We start from the raw sequence: 23,278 nt of genomic DNA on the forward strand, positions 1-23,278 counted from the left end.
CCTCATTGCTGCTCATACTAAGAGAGGGACTCACTTTAAAAAAGAAAATGAATGAAGAAGAAGGAAATAGTAAGGAAGAAATCAATGACGAAGATGGAGGGGATGAATAAAGAAGATGGAAGACATGAGTAAAGAAGGAGGAGAAGAGGAGAAAAGAAATGAAAAGAAAGAAAAGGAGCAAAAGAGGGGGAAGAGAAAGCACCAGGTCGAAACTGGTGCTGGGAAGACTATAAGGAGAGGGCGGGGGAGGGCACCAGGGAGCAAAAGAGGGAGAAACAGAAGCACTTAGCCCCCGCCTCAGCCCTGACTCCTAACACGCCGGTGCCATATTAGGTACGCTCGTGAGGAGCCGGATGGTAATGATCTTGGTTGTTCTCGACTCAGTCACGTCGAAAGTTTGACGTGACGAGTCCCTGCTTCGGATTTTAACTGAAAAAAGGATGAGGTTGATTTTGAGTCTTCGCCATCCTTGTCCCGATCGAGCCATGATGAACTTTATCGGAACGTGGCATTTTTGGGAGGGGTGGGGCTTTTGCATCCCTTGTTGTTACGGTAAAGTGTTTTACGATTAAGTGTATAAACCAGTGGGTAAACCGAATCCTAAGGGAGGCTAAGTATTTCAGAGTCTCAGGGAGATGAAAAGGGATTCTTGATAAAAACAATAACCTCCTCTCTTCCTTCTTATATAGAGGGGGGAGCGGGAGGCATTTAATAGGTTCAGATCTCCAAAGGGATCTGTCAACACAAACATGCCGGTTCCGTTTCTCCACCCCATCAAAATAAACCGTCGAATTAAAGTAGTCTCGTAAATAGTGATCATTCAAAGCGCGTTTTGGATACCCCAAGCGATAAGAACGCATCAAACGCGAAATTAAGAACTGTCTCGTAGACCGGTGCACCTCTTGGGCATATGAGGAGCCGCCAGCATGTTTAATAGGCCGAATGGATTGGGCCGTAGGAAGAAGTTTGGCGTCACCAAAACCCCCCCTGTCCAGCCCAGAGGTTAGACAGCCGGGTTTTGAGGGGCTAATGTGGGGCGCAAATGATTTATGGGCCAGGCCCATCTACCCAGGGAGAGTCCAAAGGCCCAAGCCGAGGAGGATTATGGCCCAAGTTCAACGAAATAGCTTTTGGGTACCGCCGAGGGTAGTTCAGTCCTCGGCAGACCCACAGTACCCCCAAAGGGAAGGGTAAAAACGGTATAGGACTGGAACATGGAAGAAAGATCTAAAATATTCAGGGAAAGCTGCTGTTATTGTCATTTAATATTCTGAACCCGACAGGGCCGCATTCTTTGGCTCTTACAACCACCCCCAACGACTTTGGGGGATGGACTGATGGGATAAGTATCAGCTATGTAAAAATTGACCCTACACGTGGATGAAGGATAATGAACACAGGCGAGTATAAAAGGAAAACTAAGTAACTTTGGGAAGGGGCTGGGAAAAAATGGCCAAAAACGAGAGCCTCCCAGCCCACCTCCAGGAGAAGTACTCTAGGGGTGACGATCGTTTAACCTTGTATGAACGCCATGAAAAACCCATCGCCTATCGATCAAGGCCTAACCTTTCAAACCCACGCTCTACAAATGATATTGTTAGGGCCGTTTTACGTGCGAACCCGACACTGTTACGGTCCACCACGAATCGTGACCCTACAAGATAGTTTTATGGAAAATGATTCATTTTCTAGAAAATATTATTGCTAATACAAACATAACATAAAAAAAAATGATATGTCTCCAATATTTTTATAACAAATTCTAAGTGACAAGTTATTATTATTATTATTATTTTTTTAGAAACCGGAAGTGACAAGTTATTATTAATTGTTATAAGTTGGTAGAAAAATAATTTAAATTACAGATTCAAATTAAAACTAATAATTACTTACCACTTATAATTTATTGTGAAAATATTATAAATATAAATTAATTACCTCATCTCACTCTCCTTACTTCACGACGATGAGTCATATTCCTTCATAAAAGTTTCTCAAAAAAAAAAAAAAAAAAAAAAAAAAAAAGCCTTCATGCCCTAAATTTGTCTTTACCGTCCCCTTGAGCCAATGAAGCCCTGAGCCTACTGGCACACTCAATACTCCTACGTGAATTATCACCCCCTATAGAGTCTAAGACGTCTCTTCCTATCAATTATGTTTTTTGTCAGTTTTTGGAGAGTACATAAATATGATCTAAATCAATTAAGTAGTATCCCACATGTATATTAATTTTCTTCGAACTTAAAAAAAAAAAAATAAAAAATCAATTGTATTTTTACCAAATAGGTTAATGTAAAATAGATTTTTTTTTTTTATAAAAAAAATTCTTGTAAAATAAAATTGGCCCCCTTTGCCCTTTCCAAACAAGATTGCAAGGACGGTACAAAATTAACTACAACTCTTAACTACGAATATTCAAATAAAAAAAGTGAATTTAAAAAAAATTTATTTTTAAAAATTTATATTTTAATTATTTAAAATTTTTTAGACTACAAAAATAACACAACATAATAAAAATTATATAACATTATTTTATTGGACCAAATAAACACACGATGTTCCACCATAATTTATTTGTCTTTCAAGTTGATTTAGTTAGAGTTTCCTAATAAAAATTCAGTCTTTTTTTTTTTAAGTAAAATTTTAATTCTAAAATTTTTATCCCTAGACTTTAGGGAGCAGTTAGCCTTAAAAATAATACATTTAATTATTTCATCTTTATTATGAAATTAAGATTTTAATATATATATATATATATATATATATAAAGTTCTGATATGATCTGAAACTCTCTTTTTGACTCAAAAGTCAGTCAGTTCGTAAATGCCCACGCCATAAAAACCACCCAATGGTACCAAACGTGCGTGTTCACGAACAAACTTGAGTCCTGAGCTTCTTCTTTCTTCCAATGGCGCCATGTTCATCATGGTCCAATCTACCAAGAGAACTCATCGACCGAATATTCAGAAGGCCAATGGACTCCAAGGATCTTGCAAGATGCACTCTTGTCTGTACTAATTGGCGAAACATTATTGGTATATATATGTTTGTTTCTCGATCTCTAGCCTTTGTGCATGCATGTTTGATTACATTTGATTATTTAGAGAATTACTTGAAGAAAAAATTTCTTTGAATTTTTTTGTGACAGAATTATTATTGATCAACTTAATATCATCTGAGAGTTCTATTTCATTAGTAGTGAAGAGAAATATGTCTGTATTTTTTTTTTTTTAGGTAGTGAAACTCAAATCAATTGAGGTGCTTTAACTCTTCAATCTGTTAATGTTTTCATTTTGATATAATATAGTAGCTTTTCATAAAGGTTTTTCTACATGGGTTTGGCAAGGAACAGTGAAACTTGGTCAAATTTTGCCATTTCCTTAATGATCAATTGGTAGTATCAATTATCTGAGAGTTCAATTGGTACTGCAGATTGAATTGCACTTTTCAAAGTAACAATTTTATTTTAATCTCACCTTTATTTTTTGTATAACTTTTTCATGCAACCTATTTTAAAATAAGAGAATTTAAGAATCTCATCCGTTGTTATTTCCTTTTTTCATTGTTCAATTACTCACCTAGACTGCAAATTTGGTGATATAACAGTTGATATTTGGGGGAAGAAACTATCTTTGTTGAGACCTGCATTTAAAAATCCTAGTAGGAGAATTCTGAGGGAGTATGAGAAGTTCCAGATGGACCCTCCAAAAGGTTGCAAAGCTAGGCTTGTTGAGAGCCTCTTCCATTGGGGGGCAATCATGATTGGACCCCAAAATAGCCTTTATGCTGGTGGAGTTTTCCTCTTAAACATTCATTTCTCTAAGAAATACCCGTTTGAGCCTCCTGAAATCACATTCCAAACCAAGGTAATATTGACAGCCTTCCCTTCTTAAATTATGATTGTTTGATGCATGGAACAAATTTGTAGTTGTATTGATAAAACTGAAAGCCAATATGAATGGCGAAACATGAAAGACAATTGGAGTAATAATAAGCCTAGAATTAAATTTAGAAGAATTTAAGCTAAATAAAAATAAAAGCCGCTTTTGGAGGATCAGTTATGGTTTATGTTATTCCTGATACAGATTATATTTTTTATATTGCAATGAAAGGTGATCCTCCAAAAAGGGCTTTCGTTTTAGTTCCTATGCCTTAATAGAAGGCAGTTGAATTTCATTTCAATATAACAAATATAATCTGTATCGTGAAAAACATTGAACTGCTCTGTGCCTTTCTCTTTTTTATTTCCAAAGGGAAACCAGGGGAGTTTCCATGTCTTTAATCAAATTCTACTGGAATCTTAGCCCTTAGGTATTCAAGTCCATTTATCTGATGGTAAAACATGAACATAATAGGCTCTCTCCTTTCTAGCAGTTAGTGTTCTTTTCATTTTCACTTTCTTGACTGATAAGTAGCATGGGTATTTGATCAAGTAACCATTTTTCTGATTGTTTTTCCTTTGATTTCTGACACGTTCTTGTTTTGCCCGTACCTAGATATCCCATTTTCTATTTTTTCATCTTCCCTCGCTTCTAAAATTTGGTTTCTATTGGAGTGTAAATTGGCAAACTTAAGAAACTGACATGTTTTTCTGTTTTCCTTATTTTCTAATTTTTCATTTCTTATGTATTACCATTGCATATTTAAGATCCCCCCATGGAGTAAGGAATTTTTCAACTGCTAGTTTCAGATCCTTCTATGGAGTGTGTTTTCAAATTGTGACTCATGATGCTTTTTCAAATACGCAATTTTTAATGCAAAATTGTGTTTCTGCAACATAGTTTTTTACAGCAGTAATACTTTTCACAAATTTTTGTGTTTTTAGAAATCTCATTTTCAACATGTCTTTTGAAATAGCTATTTTTTCAAAATGCATATTTTCAAATTGCTAACCCAAACAAACACTAAACGAATTTAGCCCTGTGCCATGTACACAATCTTTTCATTAATATTGATAGTCATGCCACTTCCTAGCCATTTTTGCTTCTTTAAATAATCATTGATAAGTTGATTGACTAGGCTTTGTTTTGATTCAATGATATATCAGTGAGCATGTATGTATGAAATGCAGGTGTATCACCCAAACATTGGCCAAGATGGCTGCTTATGTCTTGAGAGATCATGGTGTGCAGCAATGTCCATTTCAAACATTATCCGAGTAATCTACGCTCTCTTCTCCAACCCTGATCATGAGGACCCCCTTGATTTTGAGATTGCTCACATCTATAGGACTCAGAGAATCCGATATGAACAAAAGGCAAGAACCTGGACCAAGAAATACGCTACTGCAAGACAGAATAGTGCAATAGACTGGTCACAGTTTCTCATGGACCATAAGATTTTGGAACCACAAGAATAGATGGAAAAGAAGAATGAATCAAATTGGTGCCTCTATGGTATGCTGTTTTGGTTTTTGATTGCAGGACATTAAAAAGCTAAACAAAGTCAAGTAGCAGTAGTTCATGTATATATAGAGAAGCCAACAGATGTGTAGGCAAACTAGCAGGACTGTGGGGAACTCATTTGAATCGCGGTTGTTTATTTGACAATGTCCTAGCTTTTGATCTTGTATTTTGATTTCCTTTGGTACTCCTTGTTTTGTTATGATTCCAATTTTAATATAAACTGTGCACTTACATATATTTATATATAATATATATTCCCTTAAAAAAAGTCCAAAAATAACTTGCAAATTAACTCTTTGAAGATTGCAGGGTGCTTTTTAACTGATTAGTCTGCTTAGCAATTATTACCCAATCAATTTGGTGCTTTATACTTTTTTTTTTTTTTTTTTTTTATAGAGAAAGAGAATTTCAACCTATAGTGTCCGCTCTTAATGATAACGTTTTATCATCAAATCAAAACATTAATCAGTTTTTGATGTAGGTGGAGATTAAACCCCATATCTCTAAATCAACTATTAGAGACTTTATCAGTTAGCGCAGTTGAACTAACTGAAACTTATTGGTGCTTTATATTTGTGTCAGATAATTTGATATTAAATATGCTTTCTCTATCTATGTCTTTTCAATTTTATCATAGGGTTAAAAAAGAGCTAAATGAGTTCTTCATATTTAGTTTTAACTTTTTGTTCTTTCTAAAAAAAAAAATTAACTTTTTGTTTTACTTGACTTGTTTATTAATTTATGTTGACGTTGGGCCGTGGCTTGTATTTCCAACCCAAGTTGACCGAAGGCTTGTATTTCCAACCCAAGTTGACCGAATACAAAAGGGAATAGAATTCCCTATATATATATATATATATATATATATATAAATCAAGCCTATTGGCTTTTGTAGTAATTTTAGGTTAGTGTTGCGGCAGATCAAGTTTGATTGGTGAGTGCTCCAATAACCTAGCCGCAAGCCATATAGAAAAGAGAAGAATTCCCAAAAAAAAAAAAAAAAAAAAAAAAAAAAAAAACCCTAGCAGTGCAGCTGATTTTTGTCGTGAAGATAGGCAGTTGGCTAAACCATGTAAATTCTTGCGTTCTTTGTGCTTACTTGTTATTTAATTTCTGCTTAATTATTGTTATTAATTTGAGTCCTAAGGTACTATTTGCAGAACAATTTATTTGGAGAGAATAGTTGCATGCCAAGTGCCTTAATTTTGCAAAATATTGATGTGTCAAAATTCAAAAGCCTACTTAACATTAATCTATATGAAAAGTACAAATTAGAACACCTTTTAATGTAAGACCAAATTATTTTTTAAGATGAGAATAATATCCCGTCAAAAAAAAAAAAAAAAAAGGATGAGAATAATAGAGTAAGAATTGGGTCTGGTGTCCAATATGATATTGATGTAAAATGTGCTTCCAGCTCATGTCATTTTGGACCTTTCAGCAATATCATGTTACTGCTCTTAGCAATATTCTTCATTATCTATTTAATCAAAATCTTGGTCCAAAAATATTTATAAATAAATCAACATAAAAAGTAACTTCATGGGAATATGCCTCATTGTTATTCACATCACTACTGGACTTTTTGGTAGGAGCTCTGCACTTTCCTAACTTCTCAAAAGTCAGTTTGTAAACAACAACATTGATTATTGATAACTAAAACTTGCCCCCACCAGATTTTGAGTTTGAGAGTTGAGCTTTCTCTTTCTTGCTCTAATGGATACCTGTTCATGGTCCAACCTACCCCGAGAACTCACTGATCACATATTTAGACGCAACAATATTAATTCAAAGGATTTTGCGAGATGTAGTCTTGTTTATACCACTTGGAGATTAGTTATTGGTAAATCTTCTCTAACCATTTGTCTACGTTTAGTTGAAGGGTTTTAGGTTTTCTCATTTTGTCACAGATTATTAAAAAAAAAAAAAAAAAACTTTGTTACAGAATTAATGATCAATTATGTTGTTATGTAAGAGTTATATTTTTTAGTAGTATAAAAAAATATTAAAATAAATAAAATAAAAAATAAAGTTCTTTCATGCCCATTCGTAGTTAAACTCTAATAATTTCATTGAAATATGCCTTGACTGACGTCACAACTTAGACTTTAGATGGTAAAGTAATGGGAATGCCTTGAAAATTGAAACTGAAAACTGAAAAATATTGTAGCAAAATAATTTTTAAAAGTGTGAATAGTACCGTAAGACTAATTTTTAATAAAAAAGTGGCTGAAAAGTGAAATTTGTGGGTCCATAAACAATACACGATGTGCACTGATAGACCGAAAAACTTTGAAAAGTCAAAATTTGTGGTTACTGTTCATTAAACAGTACATGAACAGTAACCACAAATCTAAAAAACGCGTGAAATGAAAAAAAAAAAAAAAAAAAAAAAAAAAAAAAAAAAAAAAAAAAAAAGAAGCTGAAAAACGCAAACGCGCTGGTTTTCAGCGCAATCCAAACGCAGCTTAAATTGGAGCTCTGCACTTTACTAATTTCCTTCGTACAGAAGTTAATAGTAGCTATCCCTATCCCATTTCTTTAATTCTCTAAAGTCAGTTTCAATGCCACAGAAACTAGCCAATCATATTGAAACCAAATTTTGAGTTGAGATTTGAGCTTCTTCTTCTTTTTCCATGGATTCAAGTTCATGGTCCAAGCTACCACGAGAACTTATGGAACTTATATTTAGACGCTCCATGAACACGAAGGATCTTGGGAGATGTAGTCTTGTTTGTACCACTTGGCGATTACTTATTGGTAAATCTTCTCTAGCCAGTATGTATATCTCTGGTACAGAATTAATGGTCAATTATACTGTTATGTAAGAGTTCTATTTTTTAGTTTCTTAATGGATAGGATGTTAGATTAAAAGCTTGAACACGGCACAGTGAAACACTGAAACTTGGGTCACATTTTTTCATTTTGTTTTATTCTGTTCATTTGTGAGTACAGTATCATAATTCATATTAATAATATCATGTGTAAACTCTTGAAAAAGACACGATCTTTGCAGTTAAAATAATTGTGAAAATGAATCCACTTCTCTCACACCAGTTGTTATTTCCTTGATCTAACAGCTGACATTTGGGGGAAGAATTTCTCTTTGTTGAGAACTGCAAATACAGGAGCTACTAAGAGAATTGTGTGGGACTACAAGAATTTTCAGATAGAGACTTTTAAAGGTTGCAAAGCTGAGCTTGTTGACAGCCTCTTCCACTGGGAGGCCATCATGATTGGTCCCAAAGATACCCCTTATGCTGATGGGGTCTTCCTCTTAAAAATCTATTTGTCTCCTGGTCATTCATTTCAGCACCCAAAGGTCAAATTCCTAACCAAGGTAATATTGACAGCGTTCTCTTTGTTAAATTTTGATTATTTATGATTGAAGCTTGTGAATTAAGCCTTAATCCTAAAATTTTTTGGATCGGCTATGGAAATAACAGATTAGTCATGGTGAATCGAATGTATTCTTTTTTGCCATTAAAACTTGTTCTGCATCTAAACTAAAAAAAAAATAATGGTAAAACTGAAAACCAATGTGGATAACAAAACGTAGAAGACTTGTCTTTGATCAAATTCTACTATAGCCTTTGGTATGCAACTATGCATGTCCATTTATCTGATGGTATATCATAGAAGACATGTTTTTGCTTGTTTTGCCTGGACCTTGATATCCGATGTTATGTTCTTGTCTTCCCTCTCTTCTAAAATTTGAGACTGCTATTCGAGAGTAATATATTGGCATACTATTGAAAAATCCTACACGTTTTTCGTTACTTTTTATAATTTTGTATCGTATCTGTAACCTGTGCTTATTTCAGATCATCCTGTGGAATTCTTAAGCTGGTAGTTTTAGAGATCTCTATGCATGTAGCATAGATCCAAAACCAATACACAATCTTTTCATTAATTGTGAGTAATGTCAGTTCCTAACAATTTTGTGCTTCTTATAGTAATCATTGATAAGTTGATTAACCATGCTTTGGTTTTTTTGTTAAGGATCAAACTTTATTACAGTTTTTTCTTAGGTGTGAAATATTTAAGTTTTCTAATTAAATTCACCCATGTAAGTGTATTGGCCAACACACTAAAATTTGTGTTTTTTTTTTTTTTTTGACAATTAAATTTAACTATATACTCTATTGGCTTGCAAAATGCAGGTTTACCACCCAAACATTGGCCGAGATGGCAGGGTATGTGTTGAGAAATCATGGTGCCCATCACTTACCATCTTCCAACTTCTCCTAGTTATCTATGCTCGCTTCTCCAACCCTGAACCTGATGACCCAATTGATTGTGAGATTGCTCAAATGTATAAGACTCAGAGAATTCAATATGATGAAAATGCAAGAGACTGGACCAAGAAATATGCTACGGCAAGCCAGGAAAGCGCAATAGATTGGTCGCGATTTCTCAAGAACAATAAAATTTTGGAACCAACAAAATTGGTGGACTAACAATCTTGGATGTCTTTATTAAAAACACTAGGAGGTGTTAGTTGAGCTAGAAGACCCTTGGCAAATTGCAAATGAACTCAGTTATGTGGTTGTGTTGCATTTTAATTGGTTTTGCAATTATTACCTAATATGTTTGGTGTTTCAAACAATAGGATGTTCTGACATTAAATGATTAAATATTTATTAGAAGATATTATCCTTTCAATTTTGTTATGGGACTCAGAAGAGACAGCATTGCATCTTCATACCCGAAAATCATTTGTAATCATAATTCTTACATGGATGTATCATGTATGTACTATAATTTACTGCTAAGAAAGATCTTAGGACGGAAGAATGTATCTTGTGCCTCCAATATATACTCTCACAACATATAGAATTCACACAATTGTGAGGTTTATATATTGATTGTCTTTGATGATTCACTCCAATTTTAGGTGCCAATGGACGATAGTTTTTATTGGGTCAGTACGTAGTATCAAAATAAACTACATCACCATACAAATCATAATTTAAAAATTATTTTAGAATCTATCCAAAATATACTAGTTATTTGAATATCAACATGCAACTGTATTTCATAAAAAATGATGCATTTTCAAATCCTCTCATCTCAAAATAATAATAAAAAGGGTGTATGTTTCTCCCTCTTTCATTTTTCTCATTTGTTTAGATTGTAAATAATTATTGTTGCATTTGTGAGTAAAGTCAAGATTTTTCCTACCTCGAACTTGTTTACTCGTGAACTGAAAAACTAATTTTGAAATTGCTCACATCAACAAGACTCACAGAATTCAATATGAAGAAAAATAAAGATTCTGGACCAAGAAATATGCTACCGTAAGCTACATAAGCGCAACTGATTGGTCACAATTTCTTGAAGAGCATAAAATGATAAAATTAGGGACCCACAAATGTAAGTGTACAAACCAAAAATTAGAAGAACAAAAATTTGTGCCCAAATGATAAGTTGCAAATTAACTCAATTATATGGTTGCGGTGCTTTCTAATTGATTAATCTGCTTGGTAATTATTTACCTAATTAGTTTGGGGTTTTATACAATCAGGCAATTTCACATTAAATATGATTTTTTTTATAGAAGAATTAAATATGTTTTCTGTGTGTATGTCATTTGAGAATTTTATCATATGCTCAACAGAGCCAATGTGGGGTTTTCATACTAACTCATTTGTAATCATGTTACTCTTTCTTTTGATGTCTCTTAGAATTTTTATAACTTTTACTCTATTTTATTTGGAGAGAGTGGATGCTAAATGCCCCAATTTGGTAAATTTTGATAAACTTGAATTCACAATTATTATTTTTTTTCTCCTTGTAAATTGTAATAAGTAGGAGAAGAAAAATTGAACTCAAGTTCTCCTTGATAAGTGGATAGTCTCATTGAGCCACAAGTGGATAGTCTCATTGAGCCACAAGGCTCTTGATTAAATTACCAACCCTTGATCTTTTTTTCTTTTTTTTTTTTTTTTTTGAGAGACACCAATACTTGATCTTGATGATAGTATGTGCTATGGATGTAGCTCAATCTTGAATGTTCTCCATACCTTTAATTTTGAGCCACTATTTAATTGAGTTCACTCGACTCAAGAGATATCAATGTTTTAATGAAATGGAAGGCTTGACTCATATACGTATATGGTTTGTTAAAAGCTTTCTTACTATTATGATCTTTGTGAATAATACCATCTAACTATTACAAAACTAACTTCTTTTTAAAGAATTACAAAACTAACTTCATTCTAAAGATTGAAAATAGGGAAATTGATGAGAATGGGCTCAAACCCATGCCCTTTTCTTTCTAAGGGGGCCTAGTGTAGCCTTATGATCTTTGCTTTGTTTTGTAAGCTAATCTTCATATTCTAATCATACTTTTGATCCAAAAATTTTCAAATAAATTATACCCAAAGAAAAGTAACTTCATGCCTTAAAGTGGTATTTCCAAAAACTATCAAATTGCCACTGGTGTGGCCAATTCGTTTCATGGCCCAAGATTTGGTTAGTTTTCTAGTGGAAACTTGATTTCTAATGGAAACTATGGATTGTCTACATTCTAATACAAATTTTGTGAACGTTGTGCATTTCTCATACGTCATACCCCTATAGTTAGTGCCCTAGAGATGGTTCCTCACGATGCTCTACCTCCATAGCGCCTGCACAAGTTCTACATGCACAAAAGAAATGTGGGCCTAAGATGGATTTGAGTCCAGTAATATTTTGAGCAATACAAGCATCTGAAAAAAATAATAATAATAATAGTCCTTTTTATATAATTTTGTACCTTAGATAAAATGTTTTTATTTATTTGAAATACTTCTGTAAGAACTCAAAAAATAAAGGTCCAAGGCCACTTAGATTAGTAGTACATTGTCATCTTAATCAAGCCCAAACAATAGAATTTGTAGAGAGAGGGAGAATCAAGTCCAAGTACAATTCTAAACTAAGCCCAAGCTTAAGGTCGTGGAGCCTAAGTAACAGATTGTTATGAATGAAACAGCAATTGGGAATAAAGTCTACCTCGAGCAAGTTCAAGGGTCAATTATTTGTATTAAATATCGTTCAAATTTACATCAGAATACTCTTAGTTTTTTTTTCTTCCCTAAGGGTTTTTTCAAGATTCATCCCCTATCTTCTGGGGGGTTCCCTTCTTTTTATATCCCCTTTCAAGGCATCTCAGCTCTCCACTTGTACGTCAGGAGGTATTTCTCAGGATACTTGTCCCATCAAAATTCTACTGAAGGTGGTAGAAAGGGCTGCTAGCTGTGGAGTTACTGTTTAGAGGTCATTTCCACATTAATGCAGCTGATAAGATTGGTGTAGGGCATTTAATGCGAAGTTGGGAGGTATATCTTTCAGGAAACTTCCTCCCTCCATCCTTATTCCCATTATTGTCCTTTCTTTTCTCCCTAGGCCTTCACAAGATACTAATTATCCTGATTCTATTTCCATCCTGGGGTGGGCAAAATTCTCGGAGCTTATTTACCCCTTTGCGCCTGGGCTATGCAAGTTATTCCTCGGTCTAATCCTCCTCAGTCCATAGACCCCCCACAACTTCTATTAGAACTTTTAATTTCAAAAATAAATCTAAGTCATCAACATCATAATAAATACTCTATTTGAAAAAGGAAAAAAAAAATCAAGATTAAAACAATATTTATATCAAAATTATTATTGAAATTTAAAATAAAATAAAAACTATATATGTGATATAATCAAAATTTATTTAATAGAGCTGTACATTTATTTGATTTTGTTTATCACAAAAAATAATTTTTTGGTTAACAATTGAAAAATTATATACCGAGAAATATATAAATATATATATATATATATTTTTTTTTTTTTTGTTGAGAAAGTGGACCACCTCTCTCTATACATAAATAAAGATCGTTAGAAATTAAAAGCGGTACGTAGTACTTGTACCCCATGATAACTTCTTCTTGTCATTTTTTTATTGTAATTCTTATTTTATTTTAACTGAAATCGTAATTTTACTGAAACCCACAATACAACTGTAACTTATATACAAGAAGGAAACAGAATAACAAATTACTAAACTTTAACAGAAAGCTCCCTTATTACATTTGGCCTATGAAAATTTGACAAGTGTCCCTAATTACATCAGATAAATATAAGTACTGCACTAAGCTACTTGTAATTTTAATAACTGAAATACAATACAGCAAGTCGTATAGCAGAACGAGCACAGTAGATAAACCACAGATTCTAGCTGCAAAGTTGCTCCACTTGATCAAATCTTCAACATGTCTCAGTTTATCATTATTAATATATTTTTACCCTCTAGGACCATTGGAGTAATGTGGGTAAATAAACGAAGGAATGTGAACCCTTCAAGACATATCTAGTTTATCGTATGTAATTCCAAATCTTATATAAATGTCTACCATAACTTACTACTAAGAAACATCTTAACATGGGAGAAGGTATATTATGCATCTAATATATCATTTCTTACAACATATGAATCTCATGCAATTGTAAAATTAACATATTGCAAAAGAGATGATACAAATGTTAGATGCAAAATATTAACATAAAGCCTGGATCAAGGTAGAATAATTAATGGGGTCAAAGTTCATCAGACCTTCAAGCATTTAGAAAATCATTTGAAATCTTGGATGAAATCTAGGTGTTAAAGAAAAGTAGCTCCTAAGTCCTATCACATATCAATTCATTCTTTAATTTTGAAGAGGTCATCACAATCCATACTTTCTATCAAAATGACCCTTCAGACTTGTCACTTTATTTTGGCACCTTAACAGCAAAGTGCTAACCTTCATAAGGTTCATGCCTTCATGGACTGAAGGGCTTATCAAGTAATCTAAGTTAAAGTTACTAATTAATTCTAATATTATGTCCAGCATTTCAAAATAAGATTTCAAATCCACTTGAATTTTGTGCCAAATATCCTTCTAATTTTAAACTAATCCAATCATCTTATCAAAATTTATCATTAATTTAAATAAAAACATAAAATGAAATTTGTCTTGTTCTAAGAGACTAGATATGTATTATCAAAATATTTTCATAAAGATAAGAAAATTTTATCATTTTTTCAAGAAAGTAATTGTATCTTTTCAATTAAGTTTCGTAACAATTGAATTTTTAAACTTTTCTGAAACTTTTGATAAATATTAGCATAATTCATGTATTATAATAACAAAATAGAGTATTTTGCATATTATATGGTTATATCAATTGATATTCTAGAAGGTTGTTCTCATAAGTTACAAAAAATTTTAAAAATAAAATGAATAATTGTCATATTAAACTTAAGAAGAGTGCTTCGTCTGTGTGTGTGTGATTTCCTTTTGGTCTTGAGAATCCTTCACAAATTATCTAAAAAAAATGAAGACACGTTTATGGAATCGTCATCCATTTCTCTGACAAAAGCAATAGAGTAAAGCTGAGAACTAACAAGTAACAAATCCAAACAGCATTCGACAAAAATCCAAAATACAAAATATTGTGGACATTCACCTCCAACAAAAGCAAAGAGCATCAAAGTTAATTCTTTTTCTTTTTCTTTTCTTTTTTTGATTGAATTCATTTTCGTTCTCAAGAAAAAAGGTAAAAGAAATCCAGTAAAGTTAAAAATGCAAGGCGTGACATTCACCGACAAAAAATCAAGCTTTCATCCAAAATGGTTCAAAGACCAACAAATGCATCAAAGAGCACAAGCATAATACAAAGAGTTTAACCAACGCCTAAAGGCATTGGTTATGGTTGAATTTTTTTTATTATCATAATCAATCAATTTTTTGAGTGTAGTCACACATTAGTTAGTTAAAGAAGTATATATTTATTTATTTTTATTTCTTTCCAATGTAGTGGGGTTTATTAAATTCCTCCTTAACAAATGCCCGAATGCACCTGTTAACAAAAACCATACAAAAAAGTGCATTTCTCTATCAACATCCAACTTTAAAAGTGATTCAAAAAGCCAATAATGGCTCTCAAGACAATGGAGACCTAAGAGAGAGTTCCAAGAAATAGACTTCTATAAGAAGTGCATTTCTCCAAGAAAGAAGACACTACCATATTTCATATAGTATCACTATCATCTCTTGCAGCCTTTCTTCTTTCTTTCTCTAAGAGTGGTTTGGACACCACCATATTTCATATAGTATCATCCCCTGTAGCCTTTCTTCTTTCTTTCTCTAAGAGTGGTGCTAGCGGATCTACCGTAGGGTAGGGGCTCTACGGAACTCCTGATCTTGTAATCATAAATTCTCAATCTTCCCATTCCCACTTATATCAAATATCAATAAGATTTACAATTCCAAATTCATTATATGGTCTATTCTAAATTTTAAGCTTTACTTCTTTACATTTTTATAGTTCTATTGTTACTCATTCTTAAATATATAATGCCTATGCAAACTATGCAAAGATTTACAAGCCAGTTTATAGGGATTGATTTTACACACGCAGAAACTAAGCAAGTTACCATACAATTACAACTTACAAGTGAAATTAGTACTTAGTAATAGTATCACTCGAAAATTGTGGTTTCTATCCGAGACTTAGTGGCATACCATCAAAAGTGATTGTCATATTTATCCTTATTTTGAAATAGATCCTCATAAAAGGTCTTCATCCATTCCGCTTAGAGCCAAAGGTAGCTATCACACTCTTGATGCTGAAGAGTGATTGACCACCTTGACAAGATTGCCCACATGACCGATTATGAAAAACAAGCCAGTAATTTTACTCTATTTTTTTAAGAAACGCGTTCCTGTAAAAATAAGCATGTAACTAACTAATTTCGTCAGTTCTGCACACTTCAATTTTTTGATAGTTGTTACTCCTTGAGAAATTGTAACCAGTTTGTAAAGTTTTTATGGCTTAGAATTGTGTTGCTTGAGAAATCTGCTACATAATAATAGTTCGAAAAGAGAAACATTTGCAAAGTTTTGAATGTATTGTGTTCTCAGTAAGATTTTAAGCAGTGCCTTGTTTTTTTTTTTTTTTTTTTTTTGAGAATGAAATACTTCCTTAATATTAAACCGAAGAGGCTAAACCAGCCTGAACTACATGAAGGATGTCTGGTGGTACATTATCCATCCAGACATTTTGATTGGGCGAGTTAATTGCCCTTCTAGCCAAAGCGTGGACGACACCATTTCCTTGTCTACGGATATGAGAAAAGAGAATACAGGAAAAATAAGAAGCTAACAGTTTAACATCATGTAAAAAATATGACCGGGAAGCGCGAGGGATGGTTCTGTGCTAGACAAATCCTTATACACGATGTCACAGTCTCCTTCCAAAAGTGCAGCGGTGATGCCAAGCTCTACTTAAGCAGTGCCCTTGTTGGATCTTATATAAGAGCATTTGCAGCAGTGGAGCTAAAAAGCTATAATGTTATTTTAACTCCACTAATATACCAAAAAAGGCTTGCAACAGTGGAGGCAAACTTATAAATTTTAGTTGATTTGCTATAGTGCACATCTATCTATAGATGTGCATTGTAGCAGACATCTAAAAAATAATAATAATTTTTTATTCCAACACCAATTAAAATAATGCAACTCACTATATTTTTTTTCATTTCTTTTATTCTATCTCACCATTCACTCTCATCATCACTCTCCATGCCGTCGCCGTCCCAGCCCACGCCGTCGCCGACCCACGCCATCCCAACCCACGCCGTCGCCGTCTGTCAAGCTCTCATCTCTCTCATCTCCCAGCCCACGCCATCGCCGTCCTAGCCCACGCCACCCAATCCTCCCCACTCCGCCGATCCACGCCTCCACCCAGTCCCCCGATCAAACCTACACCATCTCTCTATTCTCTTTGCTATGATTGAGTTTGTTTTTTTTTTTTATTTTTTTTTTTATATTGTATTTTCATATGGGTTTGGTGGCTGTGGTGGTGGTGGTTGATTTTGACTATGGTAGTGGTGGTGAATGATTTTGACAGTAGGTTTGTGGATTTTGGTTGTGATGACCGGTGGCGATGGGGTTGTGATTGTGGTTGTGGTTTTTTTTTTTTTTTTTTTTTTTTTTTTTTTTTTTTTTTTTTTTTTTTTTTTTTTTCTTCTTGTGGTTGCCAGTAGAGTGGTGGTTGTGGCCGGTGGTGATGGTGGCAAAGACTGTGACTGATGGTATAAGTGGTTGGTGCTATGTATGTATTTTTTTGTTAGTGAAATATATTATTTTATTGTAGTTTATATATTATTTTATTATAATATTTATATTATTTTATTATGTTGATAACTAAAATAGATCTACTGCTGCAGTATGTGTTTTAAGTATAATAGATAAAGTAACTTTTGATGGAACTAAAAAGCTAAATTTTTAACCCCACTGCTGTGAATGCTCTAAGTGCTGCAACAGAGGCTACATAAAAAGTCTATAAAATAAACAAGATTCCGAGCAATTTACTCTACTCTCCAGGTGGTATGAGCTTTGTAAAGGATAGTAGTCGTTCTCTTTACTAAAGAAACCAATTTCGTTCACCATCTTTGCAATTCTGCATCTGGCAACTTCAATAGACCGACTAATATTTCAACCTCACCCGAGGTTGAATATGGATCCCCATCTGGTTCATGCTATGCAATTCAGGTTTTAAATGTTGAAGGAAAAAAAAAGTATGTCTTTTAACCACCACTTATTTAGTAAGACTATAAATAGGGTTGACAACAGAGTCAAAGATACATGCAAGCATAAAACCAAATGTACATGGAAAAGCCATGAGAAATACCATATTCTAGCATGTTTCACCAACTTCTGATTTCACCATTAGCAGCATCGTCTGATTTGATGATCTCTTTAGGGGGAGAGATGCAGCGTACTTGGTTGACTAAATGCGTTAGCATCTCCCTTTCTTGGATTTCAATCTATAAACTGAATCCTTCTGAACCCCATGAAGCCATTAAAATTCAATCTAAAATAAAACAACACATAATGCCATGGAAATAACAGAATACCAAACTCTTTCGAAATTATCGAGGCATATATCCCAGAATCATTCAGAAAAGGCTAATCTTTTAGTAGATAACATCGAAACAGTTCCAAACATTGTCTTTTAGATATTCACCAATCTATTTATAGATCTCTCCTGCCAGAGAAACAACCTGCAAAACCCATTTATGCAGTGGCACCTCCCGTTTGGTGCAGCATGGCGTCAATCTCATCTCCATCCTCCATTTCCAGCTGCAGCAACGAATATTAAAAGTAAGAAACTAAGCTCAAACAATGGCATTCACACACATGCACACAATGTCAGTGGGGGAGATACCTCATCTGGAGTCTGCTCTGCTCGGAGACGACGGCCATCAAACAAGAATGCAATTGAGCTGATATCCACTGACTGCCGATCACAATAAGCATTCATAAGTTTCTTCAGTTGAGTGCTCCTCTTAATCCTGAAAAATACTTCATTTCCATCCTAAAAGAACAAAGCCAAATTAGTATTTAGAACTTCACACTGATTGCATGTCTCCATGCCCTACCATTGAACCATAGATGCAATGTAAATAAACAAAAAGTGCACAAAACAGAAATTTGCATAGTAAAGATAATAAATAGTTTAACCCTTTCTAGAGCACATTGATTGCCTTGCCAATCCATTAAAATTTACATCATCTAAGAATATTAAAGTATTTTCAGGGGCAGTATTGAAAATATATATATAGAGAGAGAGAGAGAGAGATACCCTGTGCTTTCATTGAACGTCTTATGGTGCTTATATCAAATATTGAAGACCATAACTGTAAAAATGCACATGCAAGCTGCCAAGAGCCTTGTAGGACAACTAGCATCTCTTGATGTTTCCAATAAAGACATCCATGGTCCAAATCCCCCTCTCCCCCAACTATCAAATTATCAAAAAAATGCATATGCAAGCTTATGTGATACGTCCTAGCTGACAAGGTGTTAGGAGCATAATGTGTTGCTGATGATGGCATGAGGAATGAGGGGGCTTGGACAGCATTGGGTCAATCACTTGGCTTCATGTTTTCTCAACACACTCATGACTCCTCATGCCTAACTAGTGATGCTCCTAAGGGCTCTTTGAGGGGGACCTGCCAGTCTCCCTACTCGAGTTGGATCAATGAGCAATGATAAGGGGCAGCATATGGAGGCACCTTGCTCCACATGATGCCCCAAGGCCATGGCAGAAGAGGGTCATGGTGGGCAGAGATGGTTGTGATGATGAGCAGCAGCAGCAGGTGGTGCTGACTCTATGTGATAGTGCATGGCATTGGTGGCTTAGTTGTTGGTTCCTTATGTGTGAGCTTGGTGGCTTGAGTGCAAGGTAGGGCTGGGCTGCTGTGATGATTAAATGTTGTGTGCAAGGCATTGGGCTAGTGGGGGCTGGCTGAATGCATGGACAAGTGCCAGTGGGCTGATGGCAGTTACTTTGTGTGCTGCAAGTGAGCATGCTGTGTGGGCTGTAGTGCTAATGGGAGGCATTGAGCATGGGCCAAGCCTCTCCAAAACGTGTGGGAACATGTTGTGTGGATTGTTAGAGAATGGGCAAAGGCCCCATGGTCTACTGAGACATGTGCAATGCATGTGCAATGGTAGTTATTAAGTAGTTACCAAGCAATTCCTAGCATTCCTGATGATCAGACTTGCTGTGTAGGAGCTGAAAACGTGAAGAGCAAGCCAAGGCAGCATCGGTTGAAGGTGCCCTAAGTCAGAAAACAAGTGGCAGATTGTCCAAGACCCAAGCAGTTACTAGGCAGTAACTGCCATAGCAGTTAATTTTGTGTATTTAACCCTAAGACTGTTGGGGTGTCAATAGCAGAGTGTATTTGGACTTGGGAAAATTCTGTGTAATTCTCTAGGATTGTAAAAGGGTTTCCTTTGTACTTGAGATTAAGTAATAAAGGTTGGGTGGGGTGTGGGGTGGGTTCCCTGTAAATATTGTGTGTGCTGTGTGTTTAAACGTCCCTATATAATCTGTTCTAAGTGTTATTGCAATAAGTGTGTGGTGTTGGCTGAGACTAAGTCAGGGACTTAGGGTCATCACAGGCAGAAAATTTGAGTGAAAAATTGACCTGGTGACAAAAAGCTACCATAGGCTTGCTCAATATGTACAAAGCCAAACATGGAATGGTCTGCAATACTAATGTCTCACTAACTTCTCACTTCCGAGCAATTATAGTGCAATATGCATATGATAAAGATCTACAATGTCCAAGACATACTTCCAACAACCATCCTCTACTAAATAATTGGATTTAAAAAAAATAAAACAAATGCATGAAACAAAGTTCATAAACTTATTGAACTAGCAAGAGCATCAAGATCAACCATTATACAAGCATATTTAATTCACAAGTAAGAAATATAAGACCTCAATGCATGTTTCCTATTTTTTAAAAGTTTCTACATGAGGAAGAAAACAACTTTTACTGAAAACATTGAGATTATTTCAACGAATTTATTACCAACATAAATAAACATACAAAAGCAAACAGTAACATGCAAAAATGTGCATTTTTATAGGAGTGCAGCGCACAATAATGTACTTTGATTTATTAATCTAAAAGAGGAGTACATTATGGCTCAATTAATTGTTTAAGATGCATGAAGACAAATATGGTAGACCAACTAAAAGAAAATTAAGCCCTTGTGAAGAGAAACTCATCAAATCACAAGTTCACAAATAGTAGTTCCAGTAACTTGTAAGACAAATATAACAAGAACCAAAATATACTAACATCATAAATTAAGCAACAATAAATCAGTAAGAAAGCAGAACAAAACAAATTAGAATAGTCAAGTCATAGCACGACAAGCTTCCAAGACACTATGTGCCCATTTGGGAAGGTAACGTAAAACTGCATTTTTTTCAAAGTATATACTTTTTAACACCCCACTTTCTAGGTAAAGCTTTTCAAATGGCCCATTTCCGAAAAAGACTGAAAATAAGTTCTACCAAACGGGCAATAAGTACACACTCAGCTAAAGTACTTTAAATGAATGTTTCTGGAAATAAATGTGTAGTTTATACCCAAGCATGTTTGATTGAAGTAATGATTACCAAATCACGACAATAGAAAGTTTATCTTCCACTTTCTGGCATTAACTTGGAACCACGTGCATTTAAAGCACCTTCCCGGAGTTAATTTTCCAGTCCACTTGAGAAATTACCCATTCCTAAAAGTACGGATTACTATATACCGAACAAACCAATGATTATTCATGAGTCCATAATGGAATCAAATAAAATACATTGAGAATTCATATTCGTCATTTGTCTGTTAAAACAGTTACGAAGCTACATATCAATCAATTTCAATGCTGCCATACATTCTCTAAACAAATGAACATTACCCATTAACTTTGAAGGCACATAACAAAGGTCCAAAAGGCAAACATGCATTCATAATGAGCTCTAGCTTAAATGACACCTCCGAAAATCAACAACAATCAACTACGAATGCAATAAAATGTTAATGTGACAAAAATTTAACTAAACCAACAAATTTTACATCAAGAAAAAACTGTTATTGCTGTTACAATTAAAAACCCCAAAATATGATTACACAAACTATGATATAAAACAGCAACACTACCAAAACCCCATGTCACAAGCATAAGTTTATTGGGTTCTATGGCATTGAAACCTCCGTAATATGGGACCCACTATGATCAGAATAGTTTAATTCAAGCACAAAAATATACACAGTGACGATCATATCCCATTACCCTAAAAATAGCACAAATATTCAAAAACATAAAACTAAAAATATTTTTTCAAAAAAAAATAAAAACCCTTTTTAAGTTCACAGATGACAAACCCTATAAACTAAAAAAATAATAATAATAAATGTAACATACAGATCTAAAACTCCATAATAAATTGCAATAATACCTAATTATCAACAAAAAAAAAAACACAGAGAAATGAAAAATAGAGAGAGAGAGAGAGAGAGAGAGAGACCTGGCCCTTGACTTTGAGATTGATGTGTGCCGATTGATCAGTGGGCTTCTTGTCTTCTTCCTGGTTCGTCACTCCCGACATTCTTCTTCGCTGTTTCGGGTTTCGGATCTTCCGATTTCTCTCTCTACAGACCGAGTTGAGAGCGTGTGTGTGTGTCTTAGAGAGAGAGAGAGAGAGAGAGTGAAGGGTTTTCTACTTTCCTTTTTTCTCTCTGCCGACTGCTTTTTATCGAAAAGTTAAGAGAGTGGGTTTTTTTGGGACGAAATTGACGGCTCAGATGTGTTAGGTGGGATTCATCCGACGGACTCACGTTATTCACCGAGTCGCTTTTGTTTCTGGGCCTGGGTAGTGTTTCAACTTTTTACGTTGTTAGGATTTAGGACCAAGATTTTGAGCCCAAGCTTAGTTAGCCCAAATGAAGCATGGGTTAGTACTTAGTGGTACTTGTACCTCTAATTTTTCAAGGATGAGCTTGAGCTAGCCCAAGCTAATATTTTCGGACCTTATCCATGATACACTAATGGGCTGGCCCAAATTAATACCTTATACTGGGTATAGTATAAAATTTTTGAAGGTGAGTGAACACTGATTAGTGTTTTTTTTTTTTTTTTTTTACGTGTGTGGGAAATTTACACTTAAGTACCTTGAGTTATAAGGAAATCATAGTGATCCTAAAGTTTCACAAAAATGACAATTCCTTCCTTGAGTTCGTGATGAAGTTAATAAATATAATGAAGTCCTATTTTAAACTTGAGTTACCATATTTTGTGGACTAAGTGTGCGTTTGTTTCAACTTTAGAGAGCGCTTTTAGCACTTTTTGCTACTGAAAATCCAAACTGCGTGTTTGGTGTAGTTTTGGAAACGTGCTTTAATAAAAAGTCCAATATTGCAAAAAGCTGAGGAAGCCACCAATTGCAAAAAGTTATGAAGCGCATTTCATATGTTACCATTGGAAGTTCAGGGAATT

The 23,278-nt window shown here is 34.4% G+C and overlaps 3 protein-coding genes across 5 annotated transcripts; 2 read left to right on the top strand and 1 right to left on the bottom strand.

Annotated features, from left to right (window-relative positions):
• The first annotated feature begins 2,784 nt into the window (after positions 1 to 2,784).
• Positions 2,785 to 5,625, top strand: LOC115957966 (ubiquitin-conjugating enzyme E2 11-like). The gene is made up of 3 exons (XM_031076326.1): positions 2,785 to 3,035; positions 3,607 to 3,866; positions 5,072 to 5,625. The coding sequence occupies exons 1-3, from the start codon at positions 2,909 to 2,911 to the stop codon at positions 5,357 to 5,359; spliced, it is 675 nt and encodes a 224-aa protein (XP_030932186.1). The 5' UTR covers positions 2,785 to 2,908; the 3' UTR covers positions 5,360 to 5,625.
• A 1,322-nt stretch (positions 5,626 to 6,947) lies between these two features.
• Positions 6,948 to 10,066, top strand: LOC115957613 (ubiquitin-conjugating enzyme E2 11-like). Of its 3 annotated transcripts, none has more exons than XM_031075904.1 (3): positions 6,948 to 7,248; positions 8,486 to 8,745; positions 9,569 to 10,066. In XM_031075904.1, the coding sequence occupies exons 1-3, from the start codon at positions 7,122 to 7,124 to the stop codon at positions 9,863 to 9,865; spliced, it is 684 nt and encodes a 227-aa protein (XP_030931764.1). In that variant the 5' UTR covers positions 6,948 to 7,121; the 3' UTR covers positions 9,866 to 10,066. The 3 variants fall into 3 exon arrangements, with proteins under 3 accessions (XP_030931764.1, XP_030931763.1, XP_030931765.1); XM_031075903.1 differs by lacking the exon at positions 6,948 to 7,248 and adding an exon at positions 7,857 to 8,183; XM_031075905.1 differs by lacking the exon at positions 6,948 to 7,248 and adding an exon at positions 7,858 to 8,165.
• A 7,939-nt stretch (positions 10,067 to 18,005) lies between these two features.
• Positions 18,006 to 22,512, bottom strand: LOC115955989 (small ubiquitin-related modifier 1). The gene is made up of 3 exons (XM_031074427.1): positions 22,311 to 22,512; positions 18,651 to 18,800; positions 18,006 to 18,565 (listed from the first exon to the last, which is right to left on the bottom strand). The coding sequence occupies exons 1-3, from the start codon at positions 22,389 to 22,391 to the stop codon at positions 18,500 to 18,502; spliced, it is 297 nt and encodes a 98-aa protein (XP_030930287.1). The 5' UTR covers positions 22,392 to 22,512; the 3' UTR covers positions 18,006 to 18,499.
• Between the last annotated feature and the right edge of the window lie 766 nt (positions 22,513 to 23,278).

This window comes from Quercus lobata, chromosome 8 (genome assembly GCF_001633185.2).
Source record: "Quercus lobata isolate SW786 chromosome 8, ValleyOak3.0 Primary Assembly, whole genome shotgun sequence".
NCBI classification, from domain to species: Eukaryota; Viridiplantae; Streptophyta; class Magnoliopsida; order Fagales; family Fagaceae; genus Quercus; species Quercus lobata.

Bases quoted from the DNA above. Each gene is read 5' to 3' on its own strand.
- LOC115957966 (XM_031076326.1), top strand. From the start codon at position 2,909: ATGGCGCCATGTTCATCATGGTCCAATCTACCAAGAGAACTCATCGAC. The intron at 3,036-3,606 runs GTATATATATGT...GTGATATAACAG, and splicing joins TAATTGGCGAAACATTATTG to TTGATATTTGGGGGAAGAAA. The intron at 3,867-5,071 runs GTAATATTGACA...TATGAAATGCAG, and splicing joins AAATCACATTCCAAACCAAG to GTGTATCACCCAAACATTGG.
- LOC115957613 (XM_031075903.1), top strand. From the start codon at position 8,042: ATGGATTCAAGTTCATGGTCCAAGCTACCACGAGAACTTATGGAACTT. The intron at 8,184-8,485 runs GTATGTATATCT...TTGATCTAACAG, and splicing joins TGGTAAATCTTCTCTAGCCA to CTGACATTTGGGGGAAGAAT. The intron at 8,746-9,568 runs GTAATATTGACA...TGCAAAATGCAG, and splicing joins AGGTCAAATTCCTAACCAAG to GTTTACCACCCAAACATTGG.
- LOC115955989 (XM_031074427.1), bottom strand. From the start codon at position 22,391: ATGTCGGGAGTGACGAACCAGGAAGAAGACAAGAAGCCCACTGATCAA. The intron at 18,801-22,310 runs GTCTCTCTCTCT...TTGTTCTTTTAG, and splicing joins ATCTCAAAGTCAAGGGCCAG to GATGGAAATGAAGTATTTTT. The intron at 18,566-18,650 runs GTATCTCCCCCA...TCGTTGCTGCAG, and splicing joins CAGAGCAGACTCCAGATGAG to CTGGAAATGGAGGATGGAGA.